The sequence below is a fragment of the Crocuta crocuta genome, unplaced genomic scaffold, assembly GCF_008692635.1.
Source record: "Crocuta crocuta isolate KB4526 unplaced genomic scaffold, BGI_CrCroc_1.0 scaffold551, whole genome shotgun sequence".
NCBI lineage: Eukaryota > Metazoa > Chordata > Mammalia > Carnivora > Hyaenidae > Crocuta > Crocuta crocuta.
The window spans coordinates 1,660,595-1,684,534 of record NW_027530969.1 but is presented as its reverse complement, the minus strand read 5'-3'; the positions used below and the strand labels follow the sequence as shown (position 1 = coordinate 1,684,534).

The window sequence follows — 23,940 nt, the reverse complement described above, 5'->3', positions numbered from 1 at the left end:
CTAATTCACTGATTCATATATTAAGAGAATGTACTCTGTCAAGCTTTTGGGTAACAATATAAGTTAAGAAATAGTCTGCATCTTGAAATAGCTAGTGTCCGTTGGTGTACATAGACACATATGAACAGGCGATCTGTCTCTGTTGGGTTAGTGCTGTAAAGCCGGTGCTCCCCAAGTGCTAGAAGACTGCGGGCCAGGGAAGGGAGAATTCACATCGAGCAAGTCAGAGCAGTTGTCAGAGACGAGGGTAGCACAGTAGCTAACGGCAGGCAGAGGAGGAAGAATTGTCTGTTCCATGGAGAGAAGACACACATGCAGGGGTAGTGAGGAGGGACAGGGTGTGGCGGGCTCAGACCACAAGAAGCAGAGTGTGATGGGTGTGCTGTGGGGGCCAGGGCTGTGTCTGGCCACACAATTACAGCTGGATAAGGTAGGACCTTGTGCCATGTGACTGGGCTTAGTAGAAAACTTCCAGGTAAGAGTATAAACTGTTTCTGTCATTGGCTTTGCAAATACAGGATTTGGGAGGCTCATTCTAGAGATTCTTTTAAACTGTCTGTGCCCCTTTGTTTTTTGAGGCCTTCTCAGTACACTGACTAAAACCAGGACAGATGAAAAGAAATCTTTTCATTTAAAAGAACACAGTTATGGTTGACAGAGTCCTAGATGTAATCTCCACCCCTAAAAATTAATCTTTAGTTCTAAATGTCACACTGATATCAATCTTTGAAATGAAGACTGGCGGTAATGCTGTTAAAATTGCAGCTCTTTAGCTTGGCAATCCAGCATCAATAAAATCCAGGTCATCGGGTTAGCGAGACGTATATGGTGTGGCTCCCGTTCACTCTTTTCTCCAGCTCTCTTTTCTCGGAAGTCTTTAAGGGATTGAAAAAGACGTGTTGCTCTTGAGCATTTTGAAGAGTGATTTGCCATGCCTGAACTAGGGGTTCTGGTTGCCAGGCACTGAGACTGCCTTGGGACAGCCAACAGTACCACAGAATCCTTAACAGAAAAGGTGCATCATGACATCACCTAGCTCCTTCTGTGTGTGTGTGTGTGTGTGTGTGTGTGTGTGTGTTTCTTTGATTTGTTTTTAATTTAATTTTGTATTATAGGGACAAGAAGTTGCCACATTTTTTCCCTGGTTGAAATGACTTGACATTATCAAGTTGATACTGAATGACATAGTATTTTAGGCTATGCCAATTTCCCTCCCAATTTCAGATACTTCATTCCTAAAACCTGCTTCTTTATAGCAAGGACTGGGACTTCCTTATGACGCTAATATATGCAGATCAGTTTCAATAGTTCCCACACAAAAGGAAAACAAAAAGTGAGGTAACAACAGTACCCACACCTCCCCTCCCCACCTGTTAAAAAAACCTACCGAGCTACCAATCAATGTAATTGGCAGTGGCTCAGCATTGCAAGGCTCAAGTTGGTAGAGCGAAGGGCTGCAATCAGTGGTCTCTTTGCATTCTAAAACCACAGTTTTTATTTTATTTTAAAATTTTTATTCTTATTTTTTTCTTCATGTTTGTTTATTTTGTGAGAGGCAGAGAGAGAGAGAGAGCACACAGGGGAGAGGCAGAGACAGAGGAAGAGAGAGAATCCCAGGCAAGCTCCATGGTGTCAGCACAAGCCCGTCTTGGGGCTCCAACCCACAGACTGGGAGATCATGACCTGAGCTGAAATCAAGGGTCAGATGCTTAACCAACTGAGTCACCCAGGTGCCCCATAAAACCTACACTGTTTTAAAATATTAACTATAGAGCAGTGAAGAGGAGAAAAATAATTATCAAGTAGGTTTGTGACAATATGTACTTCTCAGACCAAACAGCTGGATTTTTCTGTTTTCTTTGGGGGGGGGTTCACATATTTCCTGCTTCCCTTTTGAATGAAGGAGAAGGTTGGGCGTCAGTTTAATATTCTCTCTTCTTATTATCTTGATTCACCAATTATATTCTGCCCTCATCACTGCTCTCTTCAACCTCTACAGGATGTTCAGTCTTAGCAGCATCTTCAAATGAGTCATCTATGCATTAATTCAACAGTTCAATTCTTAACTGTGCAAAGAGCATAGTCAGCATAAACAATGACCATGCACTCTTAAATCATTCTTCATAACGATCCTGCTTTGGTCAAGAATTTAATGCCTGAACTTGTCAATATTCATGCTGCAAGATGTCCATTGTACTGGAAAAAAAAAAAAGAGTACCAGTTCTCGCTTACATCTTAGAAGGTCATTTTATTGTGTCGAAGTCAACAGTCTTTTCTGTAGCCTGTATAGGTATAGGACCTGTCACATGGCAAGAATCTAATAAATTGGTTCTGTGCACTAAAATGAACTTGAGGAGTCCTGTATTTAGTGATTTGGATTTCAGCTTGCTTATGTTGGAAATATGCTGTTTCTTTTTGGTTAGAATGAATGCAGTATTCCTTATGCTTTGTTAATGAACACTCAGTTTTTGAGGTAGGAAATCATATCTTTCTGTTTTGTTTTTCTCTAGGGTTTTGCTCAGAGTCTTCTAAAAAAGATGTCACATCGAAGTTCTATTCCTGGCTGTGGAGTGACTTTTGAAATTGTCTCCAATATTCCAGAGGTGAACAATCGTATGAAATTTGAGTTTACTAAAACTAGACATGTAAAAAGAGCTAAGTCCCTGAAAAGTCACCTACCCAAGAAATACATAGTCCATGAAATGGGTGTTTAGGAAAATGCTGTAGGTTTGTAGAGGAATTTCCTAATCTTAATGTGATTCATAGTAAAATGTACTTGTGGCTTTAAAGGTTCTGGTTTTAGTATTTTGTTAAAGAAGAACTTTTTTTGAAAAGCAAATGAATACTCAAAAGACAGCACTCCTTTTCATTCCAGTGGACATAAGATAACAATATCATAAGCCTCATAACGAAGCAACATAGAGCAAAACAGAGATTTAAACTTTCCTTTTAGAATCACACAGAAATCTTATTTTTGTCACCTCTCAGTGAGGTGCACTTGGTGAGTTACTTAGAGCCTCAATTTTTTCATTTATCAAATTGGGTTAGTAATATCTTCTGTACAGAGTTATTTTTTAAGGATTCAATGAGACTGTGTATACAAGTTGTGCACACACTCAACCGTAAATTGAAATTGCCATTATTATAGATCCTATTATTATTTTCCTCTCCTTATTTCCCTTTCTGAACTGAGAGAGTCATAGGAATCAAACAAATGGAGTTTAAAATACCCCCTGACAGAAGCTTGCTGGACGATGTAGTTTACATTTGCCTCCAAATATTTAATCCCAGATTTATTCACCTGGTGTTTGGCACAGCTGGCAATGGAGGCCTTCCTTACGGGGTAGGAGGATATGAGTGTTCTTAGGAAAGGACTCTGCAAAAGGGAAAGCAGAGCAATCCCTTCTGTCATGCTCACTGTCCAGAATCGAGGAGTGGGTGAGGAGGTGCAGATTATACTTTCCTTGGGAGTGAAGAATGGGAAAGTGTGCTGGGAGAAGACACTCTCTGCTAACCACACCATCCATAGCACCATTATGCTCTTCATTTTTGACTGCTGGAAGTTGTTAATTCTATTGAGTATTTGAACAGTAGGTGGACAAAATGTGTTTTAATGCAGTGAGTTTTTGGAATGGTGAAAAGATTACATAGTGCTTAGGCTCTGCTTTAGATTTCTTATACCACAAGAAATCTTGTACTGGATCTCCAAAGCGTTAGACTTGATTGTAAGTATTAGCCATTTAACTGTTAAATTTGGAGCCTACTGCACATTTTAGAAATAAGTCTGTTTTCAGAGTTAGACTAGCTGCAAAATCTTGGGTCTTTAGTCGATGACTCTTTGTATACTTATATGCTCGGCAAGAGACTCACTGTTTATTCTGTGTCTGAATGTTTTATGTCTTTCTGGTTGTTTCATACTCTATACATGGTTTGAATGCAGTTGAGAAACAGTGGCCACTGTAGTGAACTCTCTTCCATTTTTTCATTTCTCTCATCTTCCTTCCCCTTGTCTCTCACCCCCTCCCAACTGTAGGTTCCTTATCCTCTTTAAAGGTGCTTTTATTCTCTGAGTGATACAGCTTTCAAAGGGAGGAAATGCAGGGAGATCTGTTGGGAGAGAAGCGTATGGCCAAATGTGATTGGGCTGCCTGTTAATAATTAGCTAAACATCTAAGTTGGCAAGTGTTATTTTCACATTATCAAATCCTGATGATAAAGAAAAAGGAACTGCGAGACTTAAAACTTACAGGGAAAGGACTACACTTAGTTTATTTTTTATTTAGAAACAAAAAAATTCCTGAAGGAACTAGGTTTCATCATAAAAAAAAAAAATCCTTAAAAAGTTCTCTGTGTTCCCTGTTATAGCAGCTATGAGAGTTTGGTGGCAAAAAGAACTGATGATAGGCCAGAAAAAAGGAAATGGTTTCACCTGTCTACCCCAGGACCCAGTAATTCCACCTCTAGGTGCTTACCCAAGAGAAGTGACCAGGTGTGTCCATAGAGATGTGTAAAGAATGCTCATAGCAGCTTAATCCAGAGGAACCCAAAACTGGAAATGATCCAAACATCCATCAGTGGATGAATGGATAAGCAAATTATGGTTTATCCATAGTGTAGACCATTACTTAGCTACACAAAGAAATGAACTTCTTCAATAAATCCCAGAATCATTATGCAGAATACAAGAAGCCAGATGCAAGAAAGGATGATTCCATTTAGGTGAGATTCTAAGACAGGTGAAACTAATCTGTGGTGAAAGAAATAACCTCACCTTGGGGGAAGGATAGGCCGTAAGTGAACTTTCTGAGGCAATGGAAATATTTTGTATCTTGATAGGGACATGGATAACATGAGTGTATCTGTTTCTATAAAACTGAAGTTTCCCTTTTCTTATAAAATCAGGGTAATGCCTGTTCCCTTCAGACACCAAAAAATATTGTGTGTTGAGAGGTAAAAGGACTACTCTGTCAGGAATATCAGGAGACCTAAGTTCTTAATCTTGCCTCTCTTGCCAATTACATGGCCTTCCCCTTTCCTCATCCGTGAAATGAGGATGATTGCTTCTTTTCAGAGTTATTAAAAGGCTCAAATGAATCATTGTAGGAGACAGAAGTTTTGTGAACTTAAGCCACCTTCCCAATTCTTCCATCTTTTATCTGTTCTTAAAGCTTATTTAAATATTAAAAATATTTTTGATTTTAGAATGTATCTAATAACTGAGATCCTAAAAAATTAATTGGCAGAGTTTTTTCTTTTCTCCTTAGAGGTATATAAAATAGTGTTTTCTTTTTCCCTTAAAGTTGGTGGCATCTTAAGATGTAGTGGCATATGGATTTATATTTTGTGGTTTTTGACATAATTCTAACAAATTTGCAAGTAAATAAAGTATCAGATTTTCTCTGAGAAGAGTAATTTGTTAGGAGACAAGCTTGCCTGACATGATTAAATACATTAATAATGTCCCTCCCTAACTTGTGAACATCTTGTTTATCTGCACGGGCCGCCCATGTCAGAGGAGCAGGGGCAGGCTCTTGGCGAGAGCACAGAGAGTAAGAATTTCCTGGGATACTTTTCTTCTTAGTGGGTGCCATACTGCCTTTGGCTTCTCTTACGCCAGAGTTGAGGACTAAGACCAGCTTTAGAAGCTGCCACGTGTTGAATGTGTAATCCGTGGTCTGCTGGTATGGGAAGGGGTGGAAAGCCTGTCTGCCCCCTACTAGAGTTGTTTGGACCCAACCCCTGTCTTGCTGCCACCCCAGCTTCTTGTTTCTCTCTTGCCCCTCATGATATATTTCTGAAGTATTGTAGTGGTTGTATATTTCCAGCCATTTCCTACAAATCTTTCTAACCAGTAACATTTCTGTTTGCAATAGAAGTATAGCAGAGGACGATTTTATTGAGAATGTGCTCTGTTTCAGTGGCACTGTGTTTAACCTTTCAAGTTAACCTAACCACCAATTTATACCGTAATTTCTGTGGGAAAATGCATTTTGAGTTCCAAAAACTGGCAGTAAAATGGAGTTTTGGAATATATCCCATTTAGTTCAGTACTCTGTGTGTGTGTATTTGTATAGATCAAGAAGCTTTTGTGTTTTCTTCTACAAAGTACTTAATTTTAATACACAACTTTCTGTTCTCCAGGATGCCCAGGGAGTAGAGGAACGAGAAACATTAGCAAGAATGGCAGCTAATGTTGAAAACACAGCTTCTGCTGACTCAGAGGCTTATATTGAAAAATACCTCAGAAGTGTGCTGGCTGTGGAGAACCTTCTCACTTTAGATCGTCTTCGCCAGGTTAGCCAACAGAACTGGTAACAGTGGTGCTGACCCAGCCTGATTCTCTTCGCCATTCTACAGTTTGCAGGACTGTTACATCTAAATGTTTGGAGCAGCTGTTTAAGTGGAGCATATTAATTTAGATTAAACTCACCAGTGAAGTCTTGGAACATACAAAAGCTATACTGGGAAGTTACTTTTCCCAGCACATGAAATGGTATCTAGTTGCCTTGAGTTAAAGGGAGAAAATTTCTTTTGTGGAAGAAATACGTAGGTATGAGGCAGAATGGGCCCTTCTTTGCTTAGTTGGATGTGTCTGCACAGCCTTAGAGTGGTATTCTAGAAGGGATAATAGAGATGCCAGCAGTAAACCTAATCCTTAGTGGAATCTTAAACCTCATTTTATGTAGCAGTATTGAGACTTCTACTGTTTTTAACCAAAGATCCTAATGAAAAATAAAAGGTCTAATTTTCATGATCTTACTCCTGGAACTAAGTTCTGGCCTGCTGCAAGGGGGCCATCAGAAGATAAAGAGAAGAATGATCTAGGTAACCAACAGCTACATAATTAACTTTGAATATTCCACAATGATTGGAACTGGGTCATTCCATTGGGTGAAGTAACAGTCATTATTTAAAGAACTAGGAACATGTATGTAGAGATCATATCTCAAAGACTGCTTTACACGCTATTGCTTTGGAGGTGTGTCTCTGATATGTGTTTTTCCTGTGTACGTTTTCTGACAGGAAGTCACAGTGAAGGAGCAGTTGACAGGAAAGGGGAAGCTGAGCAGGAGGAGTATTAGCTCTCCGAATGTGAACAGAGTGAGTACATGGTCCCCATTCTGTGCGCTGCCTGGGCTCTCCTTCCCTGCTCCTATTTGCTTGGATAACTCTTCTCCATCCTTATAACGCTCGTCTTGGGTATCCTTTCCTTCTCCAAACTGATGTAGTGTCTGTGCCACTCCCCTCGCCAGTATGGTAGGGAAAGTATCCATTCAAGCATGTTTCTAATGTCTCTCGTTTATTTTTGTATGAGCGGTGCCTAGCACAGTGACTGGATGTTGAGTGAGTACGTGTGTTGAACTAAAGCAAAACTAGCCAAGTGCCTTGTGGAAGCCATTTGAATTTTCTGGGCCTAACTTAATTACTTTTACGTTGACGAGAAGTCTGGACTGGTTTACAAACTCAATTGCTGGAAGGCCATCCAGGGTAGCAGAAATGAGTAAAATAAGTTATGTTTGTTTCATAACAGTGTCTGCAGTTTATTGTTATTTTTTGAAACATAGATATAATTTATGTGCATATTAAGCATACAAATAATTCTTCAGAAAGAAATATGATTGTGGCCCTGTGATTTTTCTCTCCTTTCCTTACTTCTGACAAAGATGTGGGTATGAGAAATACTACCTTTGTCCAAGTTTTACTCAGGAAACCCACAGTACAAGCATTGTAATAAAGAGCAGCTGACCCTTAGCCTTAGCGTTTGAGGGACAGTAGTGACAAGGTAGAGAGAGTATAGATGGGAGGGCACATGGGGCCTCCGAGTGACCGAATGATATCACTGATGATCTCAGACTGAAAGATTGGGAACATTCTCAGGCATTAAGAAATATCACATTATTTCAACTTAAAATCTTCTCATTTCTTCTGAAAATGATACATCAAAATGCAGAGATACTTGCAGAGGTTTGGCATTAAAATTTTTTTTTATTTTATTTTTTTTATTTCTGAGAGAGAGAGAGAGAGAGACAGACAGACAGACAGCATGAGCAGGGGAGGGTCAGAGAGAGAGGGAGACACAGAATTTGAAACAGGCTCCAGGCTCTGAGCTGGCTGTCAGCACAGAGCCTGATGCAGGGCTCAAACCCATGAACCGCGAGATCATGATCTGAGCCGAAGTCGGACGCCCAACCGACTGAGCCACCCAGGCGCCCCGCAGAGGTTCAGCCTTTAGAATCCTATGGTTTAAAATTAAATAGTTTGTGTCTGTACATCTGCTATGAATACCCAAAGAAGGAAGTCATAAGATCAGGACATGGTAAGATAACCAGTAATCTGGTATCCTTTCAATAGAAAAGGAAACACAGATGAAGTAGCCCTTACTGAGGCCCTGCCAGTTGTTGCCTCATCGTGAACTGGGTGTCTGATCTTACACAAACTTCTTGCCTTAAAGTTCCATTCAGTTAAAAAAAAAAAAATTGTGCCTAATAACATCCCGAAGTTTACACTAGCCTGGCATACAGCTTTGTTCTCCACAACATCTCTGCTACCAGGCTTTACTGTCCTATTGATTTGGTTTTCAAATTCTTGTATTTCCAGGACTGTAGATTTATATACTTCTTGAATAAAGGACTAACACCCTCTGTATTTCTTCTTCAGTTGTCTGGTAGCCGACAAGACCTTATCCCATTCTACAGTCTAGGCAGCAACAAGGTAAGTGTTTATAACTTGTTTTTTGTCAGTCTTATTAGAAGAGTTGCCCATTCAGCTTCCCTCTGCTCAAATACCACACACTAGTTTTGCATGTCAAAATTTCTCTTCCTCTTCTGTACTGTGTGAAATTTATTGTAAAGTGTTTAGAGTTCATGTCTTTTTATTTTCCAGTTAAATTAAGGTTTACTAGACCTTATTACTCTACTCTTTTAAGGGTTGAAACCCAGTACTGCTACTTAGGTTCATGTTTCTATTTAAAATATTTTTTTCCTGTTTGTGTCAGTAAGAGAACTTCAAGTCAGATTTTTAATAGGAAAATGTTGATGTAATGATTACACACCTTTAAAGAATAAGAAGATTTTATCTGAAAGTTAACTTTGCTAGAAGAAAGAAAAATAAGGGAACAGAACCTTTATTAACTGGAATTTATTGTTAATGTAGTGTTCCCCAGTTTAACAGACTTTTAAGCATAGATAATTGTTTATCATTTACTTAAAGGGATCACACTTGAAATTGCTATAACTGGATGTCCTATATCACAGTTTTTGTACCTGATGTTTTTTGAGGGATCTGGTTAGGTATTGTGACATCCAACCAACTATCCAACCCTTTGCTGGTATCTTAACCAACCCTTGAGGAGGTTAAAAGTGACTTACAAAAATTGTCTTATAAAATGACCTGGTATCAGGCATTTGTTTCAAAATAATCTCAGGGGAGGACGGGAGTATAGATAAAAAAGATGGGCTATTGACTGATAATTGTTATAGCTGCATGGGATTCATTATACTATCCTTTCTACTTTTGTTATTCTACACTCTGTTTTTGTACATTTGAAATTTTCCTCATGAAAACTTTAGAAAAAGAACAATTTAGTTGATAAATAATTAGACTCATTCTTAAGATCTAGGTTACTAGGAGTTTACTTGAAATAATATATTAAAATGTGTGTACCATTATTTCAAGCAAACTTCTAGTAACCTAGATCTGGAAAATGAGCTATATATGTGTATAAACATAACATACATATGTTTCTAGACATATAAATTGCTCTCCAGTTCACTAATTTACTGATCACCTACCATGCCTCTCAAAGTGTGCTAAGTAGTACTCCTTTATACTGATTCAATGATGGGTTTCATTAGTTCTTTTTTTTCTTTTTTTTTTTTTAATGTTTATTGATTTTTGAGAGACAGAGTGTGAGCGAGGAGAGACAGAGAGAGGGAGACATAATCTGAAGTAGGCTCCAGGCTCTGAGCTGTCAACACAGAGCCTGATGTGAGGCTCAAACGCCTGAAACGTGAGATCATGACCCGAGCCGATGTCAGACACTTAATCAGTTGAGCCACCCAGGCACCCCTGATTAGTTCTTGATAAGCACACATAGGTTGTGATTATCAAAACAAAGCTGAGATTTTGGGAGTGTATGTCATTATTTTTAAATGTAAATAAATGAAATACTTTAAGGAAAATATATTCATAAAAAGAAAACATGACTTTGTGTTTTTTAATTACTTCTAACCCAAATTCTCAATTATATTATAAATTCCTTGAAAGAAATGGCCAAAATTTCCTATCTATCCCCAATTTCCTTATGTTTGGATAATATCACTCGAAAGAAAATTATTGTGCTTTGTCTACATCACAAATAAATGGAATAAGGGAACATAGATGCTGCACTAGAAATATGATAGGAGACCAAAGGAGGGAGTGGACCCTTTCATAGGCAGTATTCACAGATCAAGAGAGGCTTCAGAGAGGTGATAATCCCTATAAGCTGAAGGATGATAAAGTCCACCCGAGGTAGGGAAGGAGTCAAAGCAGTAGTGTGAACAAAGCATGGAGGGATGAAAAAGCTTGCTATGTTCATGACAGTGCGTGTGGTGTGACTGAGGGAGAGGGGATACTGTGGGGTAGAACCCAGAGAAAAGGAGTCTGATTGTAGAAGTTCTAACATTTTGTGCCGAGGAGTAATGGGGAGGCAGGTAGTTGCTGAAGGAGTAATGGCAGTAACATGGTTAAAGTTGAAGCGAAAGTGTTTTTTTAACAGTCCGCCTAAATCCCACTTGGGTTCCTGGCTGTGGCCTATAAAATTACATTAGAATAATGTATACAGTACAGACACATATAGTTATCAATGTAAAAGTGTGAAAAAACTTAATTGGAGGATGGAGGAGATCAGGTAGGGGAGGAAATTCAGCAGTGGGGGGAAGAGGGAGAGCAGTTCAGGTATATTAAAGAGAATTTCTAGAACTCTGAGAGTGTGAAGAGTGAGGTTGGGCAAAGGAGGAGATGAGGGTGACAGAATGGAGAGATGAATTGTAGGAGGAACAAATTTGGGGCAAAAAATGATTTAGTTCAATTTTTTGACATAAGTTTTCTGTGCCACCTGAAGGGTCTGGAAGCCTGGGCAGAAGACAGATTGGGGAGCTGAAAGCATAGTTGAAACTGAGTGAGGGCTTAGATCTGTATAAAAGCAGAGCTCGAGAGCTTGATACTCACAGACATGTGCCTGAGGAGAAACTGGCTGGACCAATGGAAAAGGAGTCCCCAAAGAGGAAAGAAGACCCCACAGAGAGTGGCTTGGAAACTGGGCAGGAAAAAGGACTTTGCAAGTCTGAAGAAGGACTCCTTCCAGTTTTCTCAGGGACCGCAAGATGAGGACTGAAAGACTGTTTTCAGATATGACAGTGAAGAGATTGCTGGAGCCTTCCCCAGGGCAACTTCTGTGGAGGGTTGGGGAGAAATTAGCAGGACATGTCATATTAAATGAGTAACGTTACACACTTTTGTTGCTCTACCGAGGATCTTCCCTTTTTAAGTGATCTTGACTTCTTGGGATCCCTGGGTAACTTAGTAAAGATGAGGAAAGTCTGATTTTTGCCCTCTCAGGTTTTACTGGTGTCATGGTGCCATCACAGCAACAAGGATTTGGATCCCTCCACTCTCCTTCAGTGTATATTAGCAGTTGTCATTGACTTCCAACAAGTTAAATGCCTTTTTTCCCAGTGGCAGCAGTTGGCAGTCTTCCTCAAAATTTGGCTTCAGTTGTCCCTCCCCAACCGTAGCATTCACCACCCTCTGGAAGTATTGTCAGGGAAAACAGAAGGTGCCAGCTTGCCGTGACTAACATTGCTTCCAATTCAGCTGTGAAGCTATTATTTTACCTCCTTTTGGACTCTTGGCATCCCTAGGTCCTGAAAGGTTAATAGATGTAGCTGGGTTTTAGCACCATCTCATTGCTGTGGACATCCCTAGACTTCTTGCTAGGTTGAATGAAATGGGAACACATCATAATTAGACGCCATTTGCTTTTCACTAGGAGAAGGGTAGAAGAAAACTGTTCTAAGACAGATTTTGATGGGATAGACCTGTTTAATGGGTAAGGGTATTCAGCTGATAGAGGATTATAACCGTGATGCTAGAAAATTATGTGAAAAGAATATGAAGCAAAGAGGATTTGATTCTAGGCTCACTTCAGGAGTACAGAGTAGCTACCCTGTTTTCAGAGGAGGGGTCCCCCAGTTTTATCATTTAACATGAGCGTCTTAAAAGATTTTTAGGAAAAATAAACATTCTTAAAATTGTATTTTCTTGCTAGTGAGGAAAAAAAACCCTTTCCGTGCTAATAGCACTAAGGAACAGAGGTTCTCCCTGTGGCCTTTAAAGGAAACAATGAAAAACATTTTCAAATCCAGCATTGCCTTGTATTCAAAAAATGTTTTTAACACTACTCATAATAGAATTCCTCAAGATTGGGTGGTGCTTAAACAAATTGACATACAAATTATCAAAATGCTATTAAACCCCTTTACACAATAGCAGTGTCCACTGATGCATTGTTTATAATGGCAGAAGATTGGAAGGAAACTAAATGTCTGTTGGTTTGATCTAGTTAAATACAGTTTATCTGGGTGCATGCCACACATGATAAACACACACACACACACACACATACCCCACACACACACCCATAAATAAATGGGACACTATGCAGCTGCAAAAATGATTAAGAGTGCTTCCAGGTACTAATATGGAAAAATTACCGGGATATACTCAGTGATTAAAAAGGAAGCTCAGACTGCTGGTGGGAATGCAAACTGGTGCAGCCACTCTAGAGAACAGTATGGAAGTTCCTCAAAAAACTAAAAAGAAAACTACCCTGTTATCCAGCAATTGCACTATTAGGTATTTACCCAAAGGATGCAAAAATACAGATTTCAAAGGGGACATGTACCCCAGTGTCTGATAGCAGCAATAGCCAAATTCGGGGCACTTGGGTGGCTCAGTCAGTTAAGTGGCTGATGCTTGATTTCGGCTCAGGTCATGATCTCACAGTTTATAAATTCAAGCACCATGTCAGTGCAGAGCCTGTTTGGGATTCTCTTTCTCTTCCTCTCTTGCTGACCTCCCCGACTCTCTCTTTGCACTTACATGTGCACCCTCTCTCTCTCAAAATAAACTTAAAAGAAAAAAACTTAAAAAAACACACAATAGCCAAACTATGGAGAGACCCCAAATGTCCATCAACTGATGAATGGATAAAGAAGATGTGGTGTATCTACAATGGAATATTACTTAGCCATTAAAAAGGATGGAATCTTGCCACGTACAATGACATGGATGGAGCTAGAGTGTATTATGCTAAGTGAAATAAGTCAGAGAATGCAGTATGATTGCACTCATGTGGAATTTAAGAAACAAAACAGATGAACATATGGAAAGGGGAAGAGGGAAGGAAACAAACCACAAGAGACTCTTAACGATAGAAAACAAACTGAGGGTTCATATAGGGAGGTGGGTGGGAGATGGTCTAGATGGGTGATGGGTATTAAAGAGGGCACTTGTGATGAACACTGGGTATTGTATGTAAGTGATGAATCACTGAATTGTATCAGTGAAACCAGTCCTGAAACCAGTATTGCACTGTATGTTAACTGAAATTTAAAAAAAATTAAGTGCAGAATATGCTGCCATTTGTATTACAAAAGGGACAAGAGAGAATTGTGTGTACTTTGTGTAGATTTGCTTATATACACATAAGAAACCCTAGAAGGATATATAAGAAGCTAATACCATTACTTATCTGCCTGGGGAGAGGATGGAAGTATGTAGGGAACAGAGCAGGTAGGGGTAGAGGTAGGAGATTTGTCACAATGCCTTTTTATATTATTTGGTTTCGGGATCATGTGAACAAATTAGCTATTTAAAAAATAAATTAGAATTAAAAAATATATATAATATATATAAAACATGTATATAAAGCACATATATATACATATATATACTATATATAAAAACATATATATGTATATATATGAAAATCAAAATAGGACTAGAAAAAAATTTGTCAAAATTCAACACCCTTTAAAAAACAGAAGTGAAGAATTTTACTTCCTATTCTTTTAAGTAGGAAAAGTTCTCTTGTGTATAGTGGTTTGAGAAGGTCTCCGATTGCTTTATTTATAACAATTTGTACGCAAAATCCTAAAAGAAACTGTTTTGAAAAATCTCAGACTCATTTTTTTTTTCTTTTCTTTGGGAGACTTCCTGCATTCTTCAGTTTTCAGAAATCCAGGGAGAGGTAATTAATCCATTAGGTTTTCCTAATGAGTAGGATACAAGTACTATCCTACTACCTAAAACTTGTATCATGCTTGTTTTTACCTTGAGAATAAGAATGAATTTTTAGGGGCACCTGGGTGGCTCCGTTGGTTAGGCATCCTGCTTTGACTCAGGTCATAATCTCACGGTTCCTGAGTTCAAGCTCTGCGTTAGGCTCTGCACTGACAGCACGGAGCCTGCTTTAGATTTTGTGTCTCCCTCACTCTCTGTGCCCCTCCCTGCTCATGCTTGCCGGTTCTCAAAAACAAACAAACGAACAAACATTTTAAAAAATTACCAACAAGAAGAATGAAGCTTTAATGTAGTTTTTATAAGATGACTAAATTTGACACTGTAATAATTTTTTGGCTCTTTATTGTAAAAATAACCTTGGTAGTAAGTACGTAGGATTCCTTTCAAATACTTCTTGTTCGAAGAGAGTAAAAGTATCTGTGAAAAGATCCCAGGAATTAAGACGTCTTATTGAATTTAGTAGGCTCTGGAATGTGAGGAGTTGGAGTAACTCATATTAAGCAAATAGTACAAATAAATATTTGAGAACTTGTAAGATGTCCTTTTCTTGAGTATGGGACAGGGAAAGAGGAATTTTAAAAAATGGCAAAAGTGCTTTGGGCATTCCTTTGACATCACAGAACTTTTCTCAGCAGGACCATCTCGGTTTCTTTGCAATGAATGTATTTAATGCACAGGAGAGTCGAGTCAGAAACATAATTTTAATCTGGAGTTGATGATGCTTAAGATGGTAGAAAATGAGTTTTGAAATACTTAGTTACATTTACCTTGCATTTAACTTATGTGGACCTATTTCTGGGTTCTGTGTCCCATTCATTTTTGTGTCTAGCCCTCTGATCTTGATTATGAAATCAGAATTATAGACCACAGAGTTTGATGTGCTGTGTTCCCCTGTGTAATATGGGAGCATTCAGGTTAGTTGAAATGATATTCAGAAGCAGGGAGAGGCCACAGAAGAGGTTCACATCTCCATTTTCCTCCTAATTTTCAGTTGATACCATGACAAAGATTAGTCATTTTGGACAAAGTGACACTAAACAGTGTGGATGGGAGGCAAGAGTGAGAGTTTGCAGGATTAGGGCTCCTGGGGAGGTCAGAGGAAATGGTGAGCTGCTAAAAACAGTCTCCAGTTTGGCCTATGACATTTGGAATTTGCCCAGCCATATTTTACATGTCCTTATTATTGATGCTCACTCCATATTAGAATTGGAATTGCTATACTGAGCTCCACCAAGATTGAATTGATGGACTAATTAATCTTAAAAAGATAAATTGAATTTGATGAACTGCTCCCAAGTTTTAAGTTCACCTTAGGGCGTAAAAGTAGTCATTCATTTTTTTTTTTTTTTCTCAAGTTTTGATTTAAATTCCAGTTAGTTAACATACAGTGTAATATTAATTTCAGGTGTAGAATTTAGTGACTCATCACTTAAGTATAACACCCAGTGCTCATCACAGGTGCTCTGTTTAATACCCATCACCCATTCAGCCTATCTCCCACCCACCTCATCTCCAGTAAATAAACAAACAAAAAAAGACCCTTAAAAACCAGACCCTTAAATACAGAGAACAAACTGGTGATTGCCAGAGGGAAGGTGGGTGTGAGGATGGGTAAAATAGATAAAGGGGATTAAGCGTACACTTATCTTGATGAGCATTGAGAAATGAAAAACAAACATATATATACATATATAATTGCAATGTTGTTGCTATTTACTGTTATTGTCATTATTGTAAAGCAGTTTTTTAATAGATATAATGAAAACTTAGCAAACTTTTTATGACCAGTCTACCAAGATGGACTTAGCTGCAGAATTAATTTCAGCAGGTTGTTTATTTTTCCATCTGAAAGTTGGCTGTGCACTGAGACCTTTTGCGACGCAAGGAACACTGTCAAAAATGTTGGTATTTCTAAAGCCATTTTAGATGGAATTATACTTTTTAATAAGTTAGTAAGATATGTGTTATCATCTTATTGGAGTAGAAACTCCAATAACTGATGCAGTTAAAAGTAGCCAAAAGCCTAAATGAATATTCAGTTAACAAAACTGATTTTTGTGTGTCTTGGCTGCCTCACCTTCCTGAAAATGCAGTTATTTACTGTGGCACAGGTGAAGGCTGATGGCAAATATGAGTCACTTCTTCTTTAGTTCCCTGGGAAGCCGCCTTTGGACCTGGAATGTCACTGGCACTTCTTGTTCTTTCCCTCTTTGTTTCTTTCCTGATCAAAAACAGACCTCTTTCTGGAAAACCTAAAGAATTTGTGTCTGGGAAGAGCAGTAACGGGAAATTTTAGGTGCACCAGGAGGACTCAAGCATGTTCTCAGATCAGCTGAGAGCCTCCTGTGTTTTGCCTGTTCTATTTTGTCTTTATGCATGATGGTAGCTACAAATAACTGCTGTCTCAAATAGGGTTTTATTTCTTTGAATTCAGCCTGTTAGCACAAATATACATACATATATACTTTTTGCCTTTTAAAAGCTGAGCTCATAAGAGAGCAGAAAGGTCTAGTGTTTGGCCAAGTCCTTTTTATTTACTGCCCTGAGTTCATCTCCCTCTGAAGTACCTGTAATTGGGATGCTTCCTTCTCCCCCCTACCACCCCCCCCGCCCAACATTTCAGTAAAGGGAGAATAACTCTGGAACAGCCAGGGATGTAAAATTTATTGGAAAGACAGTAATTGCCTTGTCCCTGGGGGGCAGTGTGTGTAGTTAGACACTGAACCACAGGTTTCTTTTCTGGCAAGAGAATGGACATGCATTATTGGAGAAAAAGAATAAGGGAATGATTTCAGTGCAATGTTTCCCCAGAGATCTGTGGGTGTCAGAAAGAAGAGGGAGGAGTGTTGTACCCAGTTTATCATGCAAATTTGTTGTCCCTCTAAAGCAGCATCTGTTCTATCCCAGATCTCTGTGTCCCTGTCTTTGGTTGGCAAGACCTGGGAACAGTTAGCATGTGTAATTCCTCAAGGTTAAGATGATGGTTATAGTAGATGGATGAAGTGAAAAATGTATTTCCATCTTTCATTATCCGACAGGGCTAACAGTATGGCTAAGGTGGTATGTAGATACTGTATGCACCCTTACAAATGTTCTCACTTGAGATATTTGAATATATGAGACAGGAAAAGTTATTGATTCCTTTCCGATTTGTTAGTAACATTATGTGTGGGGGTGCCAGCTGGGAAATATTACCCAGGAAGCTAGCAGAGCCCCGAGTGTGCCTTGGAGGAAGAGAGGACACCGACATTATTTGTCATTGGATCTTTATACACCAAATGGCTGAGGTGCTGACTCCAAATCAGCTACTTAGTTTTCCTAAGGGACAGAGTGCCACTGTGTCAGCTGCCAAACAAAAAAGAGAAATCTAAAACACAAAAATAAATTTATTCTCAAATTAAGTTGTCTCCAAAACAACCTTGCAGGATGAGCTTAACACTGTAAACAAAGCATGAGGCTTTTCTTCCTCTAAGAAGTGCCAAAGAATATTGACCTTAGTATTCAGCTACCTGATTGTGATGTCCCAGAATACACAAAGCTGCAGCTTCCCAGACAGACAATTAAATTTAAATGCAAAAAACATTAACGAAACATTAAAGTATGTAAATGAGTATGTGATTCATAGTAACACAAATGCTCCTACAGTGAAGTATTTCAGAGTTCATGGTTTCCCTAATCATCTCTTCATGTCTGTTTTGTTTCCTGGCTTCCTAATGCTAAAACATCATACCATTTTTTAAAACTTATCAAGTGCTGAGAGAGTTCCTAGGGAAAAGTGGCATTCTCAGAGGTAAACAGGATCCAGATCACTTAGGGCTTATTGATTTTATGATCAGTACTTAGGTTGCTGCTAAAAGCAGATAGGTTTCCAATACATATCTGAAACCTTAGAGGCCTTTCCACCTCATCCATCTTCAGGAGCAGTGAAGAACTCACTCTGCAGGCGATTACTAAGGAGAACTCAAAAGTAGTAAGCATCACTCATCTGTGGGATACCAGGTTAAACTAATGTAAAATACTCTTATTTAACTCGAATACAAAAGAAGTCAGAATGATTATCAAAGGATCAAAAGGGAACTTAAAGCTTTTAGAAGATTTGCATCTCATCTCCATTACTGGCTTTTGTACTTCTTTTTAAAATTCTTTTTGTAATCTTTATTTTTGAGAGAGAGACAGAGTGGGAGTGAGGGAAGAACAGAGAGAGAGTGAGACAGAATCCAAAGCAGGCTCCAGGCTCTGAGCTGTCAGCACAAAGCCTGATTTAGGGCTCAAACTCACAAACGATGAGATTATGACCTGAGCCATAGTTGGACGCTTAACCGACTGAGCCACCCAGGCGCCCCTGGGTTTTGTACTTCTAACATTTGGTTGGGGTTTATTTCTTTACCAGATGGGACTGAAGTTAAAAGTGCTTTGATGATATCACCATTTTTGTGGCTCACCACCTGTTCTAAATTAATCCATCACCCAACTGGTGGTGTTCTTGTATTATGCAATGAAATCTTTTTAATGGAGATTTATAAGATAAGTTGAGGGTACAATAAAACTTGCTAATCCAGAGACTTCCATTATTGGGAACTGATGATTACTTGATTTGCACGTAACTAAACCTTGTCTTTAATACCCATTAAAAATAAGAGCCTTGGTAATATACTGTTCTAGAATTTTTACTTTCACGAATGGTATGTGAATGGATGGAAAGATACACCTTGGAGAAGGGAGAAGAGACAGCCCACAACATTAGAGTTGTTCCTCAGTCTCAGCTGAGAATCTGAAGTGAAAGGATCTTGAGGCAGAAAAGCAGAAAGAAACAGCCTGCGAGGCAGACGTAAGGGAGATTTTCGAAAGGAGTGTCTTCATGGAAGACACTGTATTTCATGGAAAGCAGCATGATCTACAGACAGAGGTTAGGACAGAACTGAGGAGACTGTACATTGTGAACTGAAGGGGAGATCCAAATGTGAGGTATTGTTAGTATTTGGGAAATTTACACTATAAAGATGAAAAGTACAAGAGGAAAGGTACATAAACTTGTCATGTCTTGTAAAAGGAATAAAGCTTTAGAAATGATAACAGGTTTTTCTTAAATATCTTCAGGTTTTTCTGCTTAAAATTGCTGTTTTTGTTCTTAACAGGGCCGGTGGGAAAGTCAACAGGATGTATCCCAAACTGCAGTTTCCAGAGGAATAGCTCCAGTTGCCCCATCCCTCCCAGACCGTTCTCAAAATAACCATTCTCCCGACCCAGGTAAGTTACCTTTTCATTTGTCAACCACTGTCATGGGATTTGAGCATCTTTCAGAAATAGTTTAAAACAGGATTTCCTGGGGCACCTGAGTGGCTCAGTTGGTTAAGCATACACTCTTGATTTTGGTTCAGGTCATAATCTCACAGTTTGTGAGATCAAGCCCCACATCAGGCTCTGCACTGACCACATGGAGCCTGTTTGGGATTCTCTCTTTCCCTCTCTCTGCCCCACCCCTGCTCACATTCTCTCTCTCTCTCAAAATACATACATATATACATAAACAAACTTTAAAACAAGATTTCCTACCATGTAATTACTGTCCTACTAGTGAATCCTCATCTGATTTTTTTCCCCATTTTTGGTTTATAACATGTTATTACATTGATTTTTGAATGTTGAATTTATCTTGTATTACTGTGCTAAATACCACTTAATGTGTTGTTACCCTTTATATCTGCTTGATTCTACTTGCTAACGTTTTGTAAAGGATTTTTGTGTATATGTTCTGTGATGAATACTTCTCTTTCCTCATGATAAGGCCTTAGTTAGGTTTTTGAATATGTTGGCCTCATAAAATGACTTGGGAAATAGTTCCTTACCATATTTTTTTCTGAAAGATTTTATATAAGCTTGGTATTATTTCTCCCTTAAATGTTTGACAGGATTCACCAGTGACACTATCTAAGCCTGGAAGTTTTTCTTTGGGAAACTTTTAAATTATGACTAAAATTTCTTTAATAAAGTATTATTTAACCTTTTGTATTTCCTTGTCAGTCAGTTTTCATAAATTATGTTTTTCAGGGAATTTTCCATGTCATCTAAATTATTATTCTTATTTCGGTAAATGTTATGCTGTTCCCTTATTGCCCTTTTAATATTTATAGGATCTATTGTGATGTTCCTTCTTTTTCTGTATTTATTTTTAAAAATTTTTATGTTTATTTATTTATTTTGAGAGAGAGAGAGAACGGAAGAGGGACAGAGAGAGAGAGAGAGAGACAGAGGGAGGGAGGCAGGGAGGCAGGGAGGGAGGGAGAGAGAAAGAATCCCAAGCAGCATTGCCTGTGCAGAGCAGGATGTGGGGATCAGTCTCATAAGCTGTGAGATCATGACCTGAGCCAGATGCTTAACCAACTGAGCCACCCAGGCACCTGTCCTTCTTTGTATTTTGGATAATTTTTGTTTTCTTTCTGGTTTTCTTGAATATGTTTGAGACATGTCTTATTTTTCTCAGTCTTCTCTCAGAACCAGAGTTGGTCTTACTTTCTTTATTGTTTATTTTCTGTTTCATTGATTTGTTTTTGATTGATTGTTTCATTGATTTCTTTTTGCATTTCACAAATTTTGGAATATGGTGCTTTCATTTTCATTCTATTCAGAATATTTTCTAATTTCCCTCTGATTTATTCTTTGACTCATGGGTTATTGGGTAGCATGTTAATTCATTTTCATATGTCTGAGGAGAATCTTTTTATTAATTGATGGCTTATTTAATTTCCTTATGATCCAAGAGACTCTTTAGTATTTCAGTCTATTGGGACGTTTTTGAGACTATGTTTTACTTTGGTAAACATTCCACGTATGCTTGGAAAGAAGGTCTGTTCTGTTTGGGAGCATAGCATTCTGTATATATCAGTTAGGTCAATGTGGTTGATAACCTTATTCAGATCTGTTCTTCAAATATTCTGTTCTTCTGATTTTTTTCTGTTTGTTCTATCAGTTGCTGAGAGGAGGCATTAAATCTCCAAATATGATTATGAAAAATTACCTACTTTTCCATTTATTTTATCTGTTTTTACATCATTCCTGTAGGAACTCTGTTGTTAGGTATATACATATTTAGGATTGTTATTTTTTCCCAATGAAGTGATTTCTATCATTATGAAATGTCCCTTTATATCTCTGGAATTCTCTTACTTTGAAATCTGTCTCACTTGATATTATTGTAGCCCATCAACTTTCTTTTGCTTATTACTTGACTGGTGTCTCCTTTTCTCAGTCTTGAAAATTTTACCTATATTTGTTCTTTAAAGGAAAAGTGATTTTCTTGTAGACAGCATATAGTTAGCTTTAACTTCTTTTCTAATCTAGCTGGACAATTTTTGCCTTTTACTTGGCATATTTAGTTCTTTCACACCTAGTGTTATTATTTTTATGTCTGCTGCATTGCTGTTGGTTTCTCTTTGGCCTTTTTTATATTTTTTTCCCACTGTAACTTCTTTTTTGCCTTCTTTTGGGATAATTGGAAAAATATTTTTTAGCATTTAATTTTATTTTCATTTCTGGCTTTTTGGTATTTCTGCATTTGTTTACTTATTAAAGTCTTTGCTCGAGGATTCTAGTATAGATTCTTAACTTAGTCTACTTAGAATTAATAATACATCACTTCCCACTGCACAAATATAAGAACCTGGTAAGAGTATAATTCCATTTACCTGTTCCTGGACCCCTTTTTTTGTGTAATTGTTGTTATATCTTTTATAGATGATATGAACCCAATTTATGATATTATTCTTTTTGCTTTAAAACAGCCACTGTCTTTAAGGAGATTAAAAAACCATAGAAAATCTTTTATATTTTTCTTCATATTTATTATTTCTGGCACTATCCAGTCCTTCATGAAGTCTTATATTTATCCAATATCATTTCCCTTTAGCCCAAAGAATATCCTGTAGTATTTCTTATTGTAGTTCTCTTGGGGAGACAAGAATGCGCTCTCTCCTTTTTGAGATTATCTTCATTCGGCTTTATTTGAAGAATTTTTTCACTAGCTAGAGAATTCTGGGTGGATAGCTTCTTCAGCACTTAAAACATCTTACGGTATCTTTTAGATTCCTTATCTGCTGAGAATCAGCCATCATTTGTGTCTTTTTTCCCTACATGTAATATGTCTTTGTTTGCTTTCATAGTTTTCTCTATTCTTGTTTTTAGCACTTGGACTATGCTATACTTAGCTATGGTTTTGTTAGTACTTTTCTTCCTTGTGTTTCATTGATATTCTTGGATCTGTAAGTTGAGGTTTTCAACAAATTTGGGAAATGTTCAGCTGTTATTTCATTATATTACCTCCCTCCCCAACGATTTCTGTCTACTCTGACATTCAAATTACACATGTTAGATTGTTTAATATTACCCTATAGGTCACAGAAACTCAATTTATTTTTTAATTTTTATTTTTCATCCTTTTATTTCTTCTGGTTGCATAATTTCTCCTTCCATTTCCAACCTTCTGTCAAGTACATCCAGAGCATATTTTATTTCAGTTATTATTCTTTTTAGTTCTAGAATTTCTACTTGTTTCTTTATTTAAAGTTTTAATTTCTCTGCTTATACATTTGTTAAGATCAGATTCTTCTTTACTTCCTTGGGCCTGTGTCTAAAAACTACTTTAAAGTATTTATCTGCTAAATCCAGCATCTGGGCCATCTCATGTCTATTTATATTGACTGCTTTTCTCTTGACTGTGAGTCATATTTAATGAGTTTTGACAAATGCTTTACCTGTGTAACTTATACACCAGTCAAGTTGTACAAGATCAATATGACTCCAGCTACTTTCCACAATAATCCAGTGTCCTGATTTCTATTATTTCAGATTAGTTTTGCCTGTTCTATAATTTCATAAAAATGGAATCATACAGTGTATGGTCTTTTTGTGTTTGGTTTCTTTTATTCAACATTTCTGTTCACGTCATCCATACTGTTGCATCCTCAGTCATTTATTTTTTGTTGTTGAGAAATATTTCACTGTCACAGTTGAACTTATCACAATTTTTTATTAGTTCTGTTTATGGACATGCAGCTCCTTTCCAGCTTTTGGCTACTGTGAATAAAGTTTGTTCTTGTGTAAGTGTTTTTGTGAACACTTCTCTTGAATTAATACATAGGAGTGAAATTACCTTATTTTAAAGTTCTGCAAATTTGTTGCTGTCGTTGGTGTTTTAAAGCTTGTAATCCATGATTACTTGATTTATAATATTTACCACTTTGCTTTGCTCATCATTGCTTCTTGCATCTCACTCTGTCTTCTGAGTTTAGTTTCTTTTTTGTGAATTATATCTATCATCAGTGCATTTAGTGGTCATCTGTTAATGACAAGCCCTTTAAACGTTTTTATTTTGCTCTCACCTTCAAGAATTCTTTTACTGTGGAAAATATCAAACATACAAGAGTAGAAAGAATAATACCATATGCTCTCAGGTAGCCCTCCCAACTTCAGAATGATCAGTTCATCACTGATCTGATGTATCTCTACTCCTGCTACATCTCCAAGCTCTCTTGTGGATAGTTTGAAGCAAATCCCAGATATCATTTCATCTGTAAATATTTGTACATGTGTCTCTAAAGC

At 37.8% G+C, this 23,940-nt stretch overlaps 1 protein-coding gene across 2 annotated transcripts in view; it reads left to right on the top strand.

Annotated features, from left to right (window-relative positions):
* KIF13B (kinesin family member 13B) overlaps positions 1-23,940 on the top strand; it is a 210,292-nt gene that overhangs the window by 153,065 nt on the left and 33,287 nt on the right. For both annotated transcript variants that reach the window (XM_077769703.1, XM_077769702.1), the window contains exons 32-36: positions 2,511-2,603; positions 6,142-6,294; positions 7,024-7,101; positions 8,659-8,712; positions 19,482-19,593. In XM_077769703.1, coding sequence (XP_077625829.1) covers positions 2,511-2,603; positions 6,142-6,294; positions 7,024-7,101; positions 8,659-8,712; positions 19,482-19,593 — 490 coding nt within the window. The remainder of the gene's footprint in view (positions 1-2,510; positions 2,604-6,141; positions 6,295-7,023; positions 7,102-8,658; positions 8,713-19,481; positions 19,594-23,940) is intronic.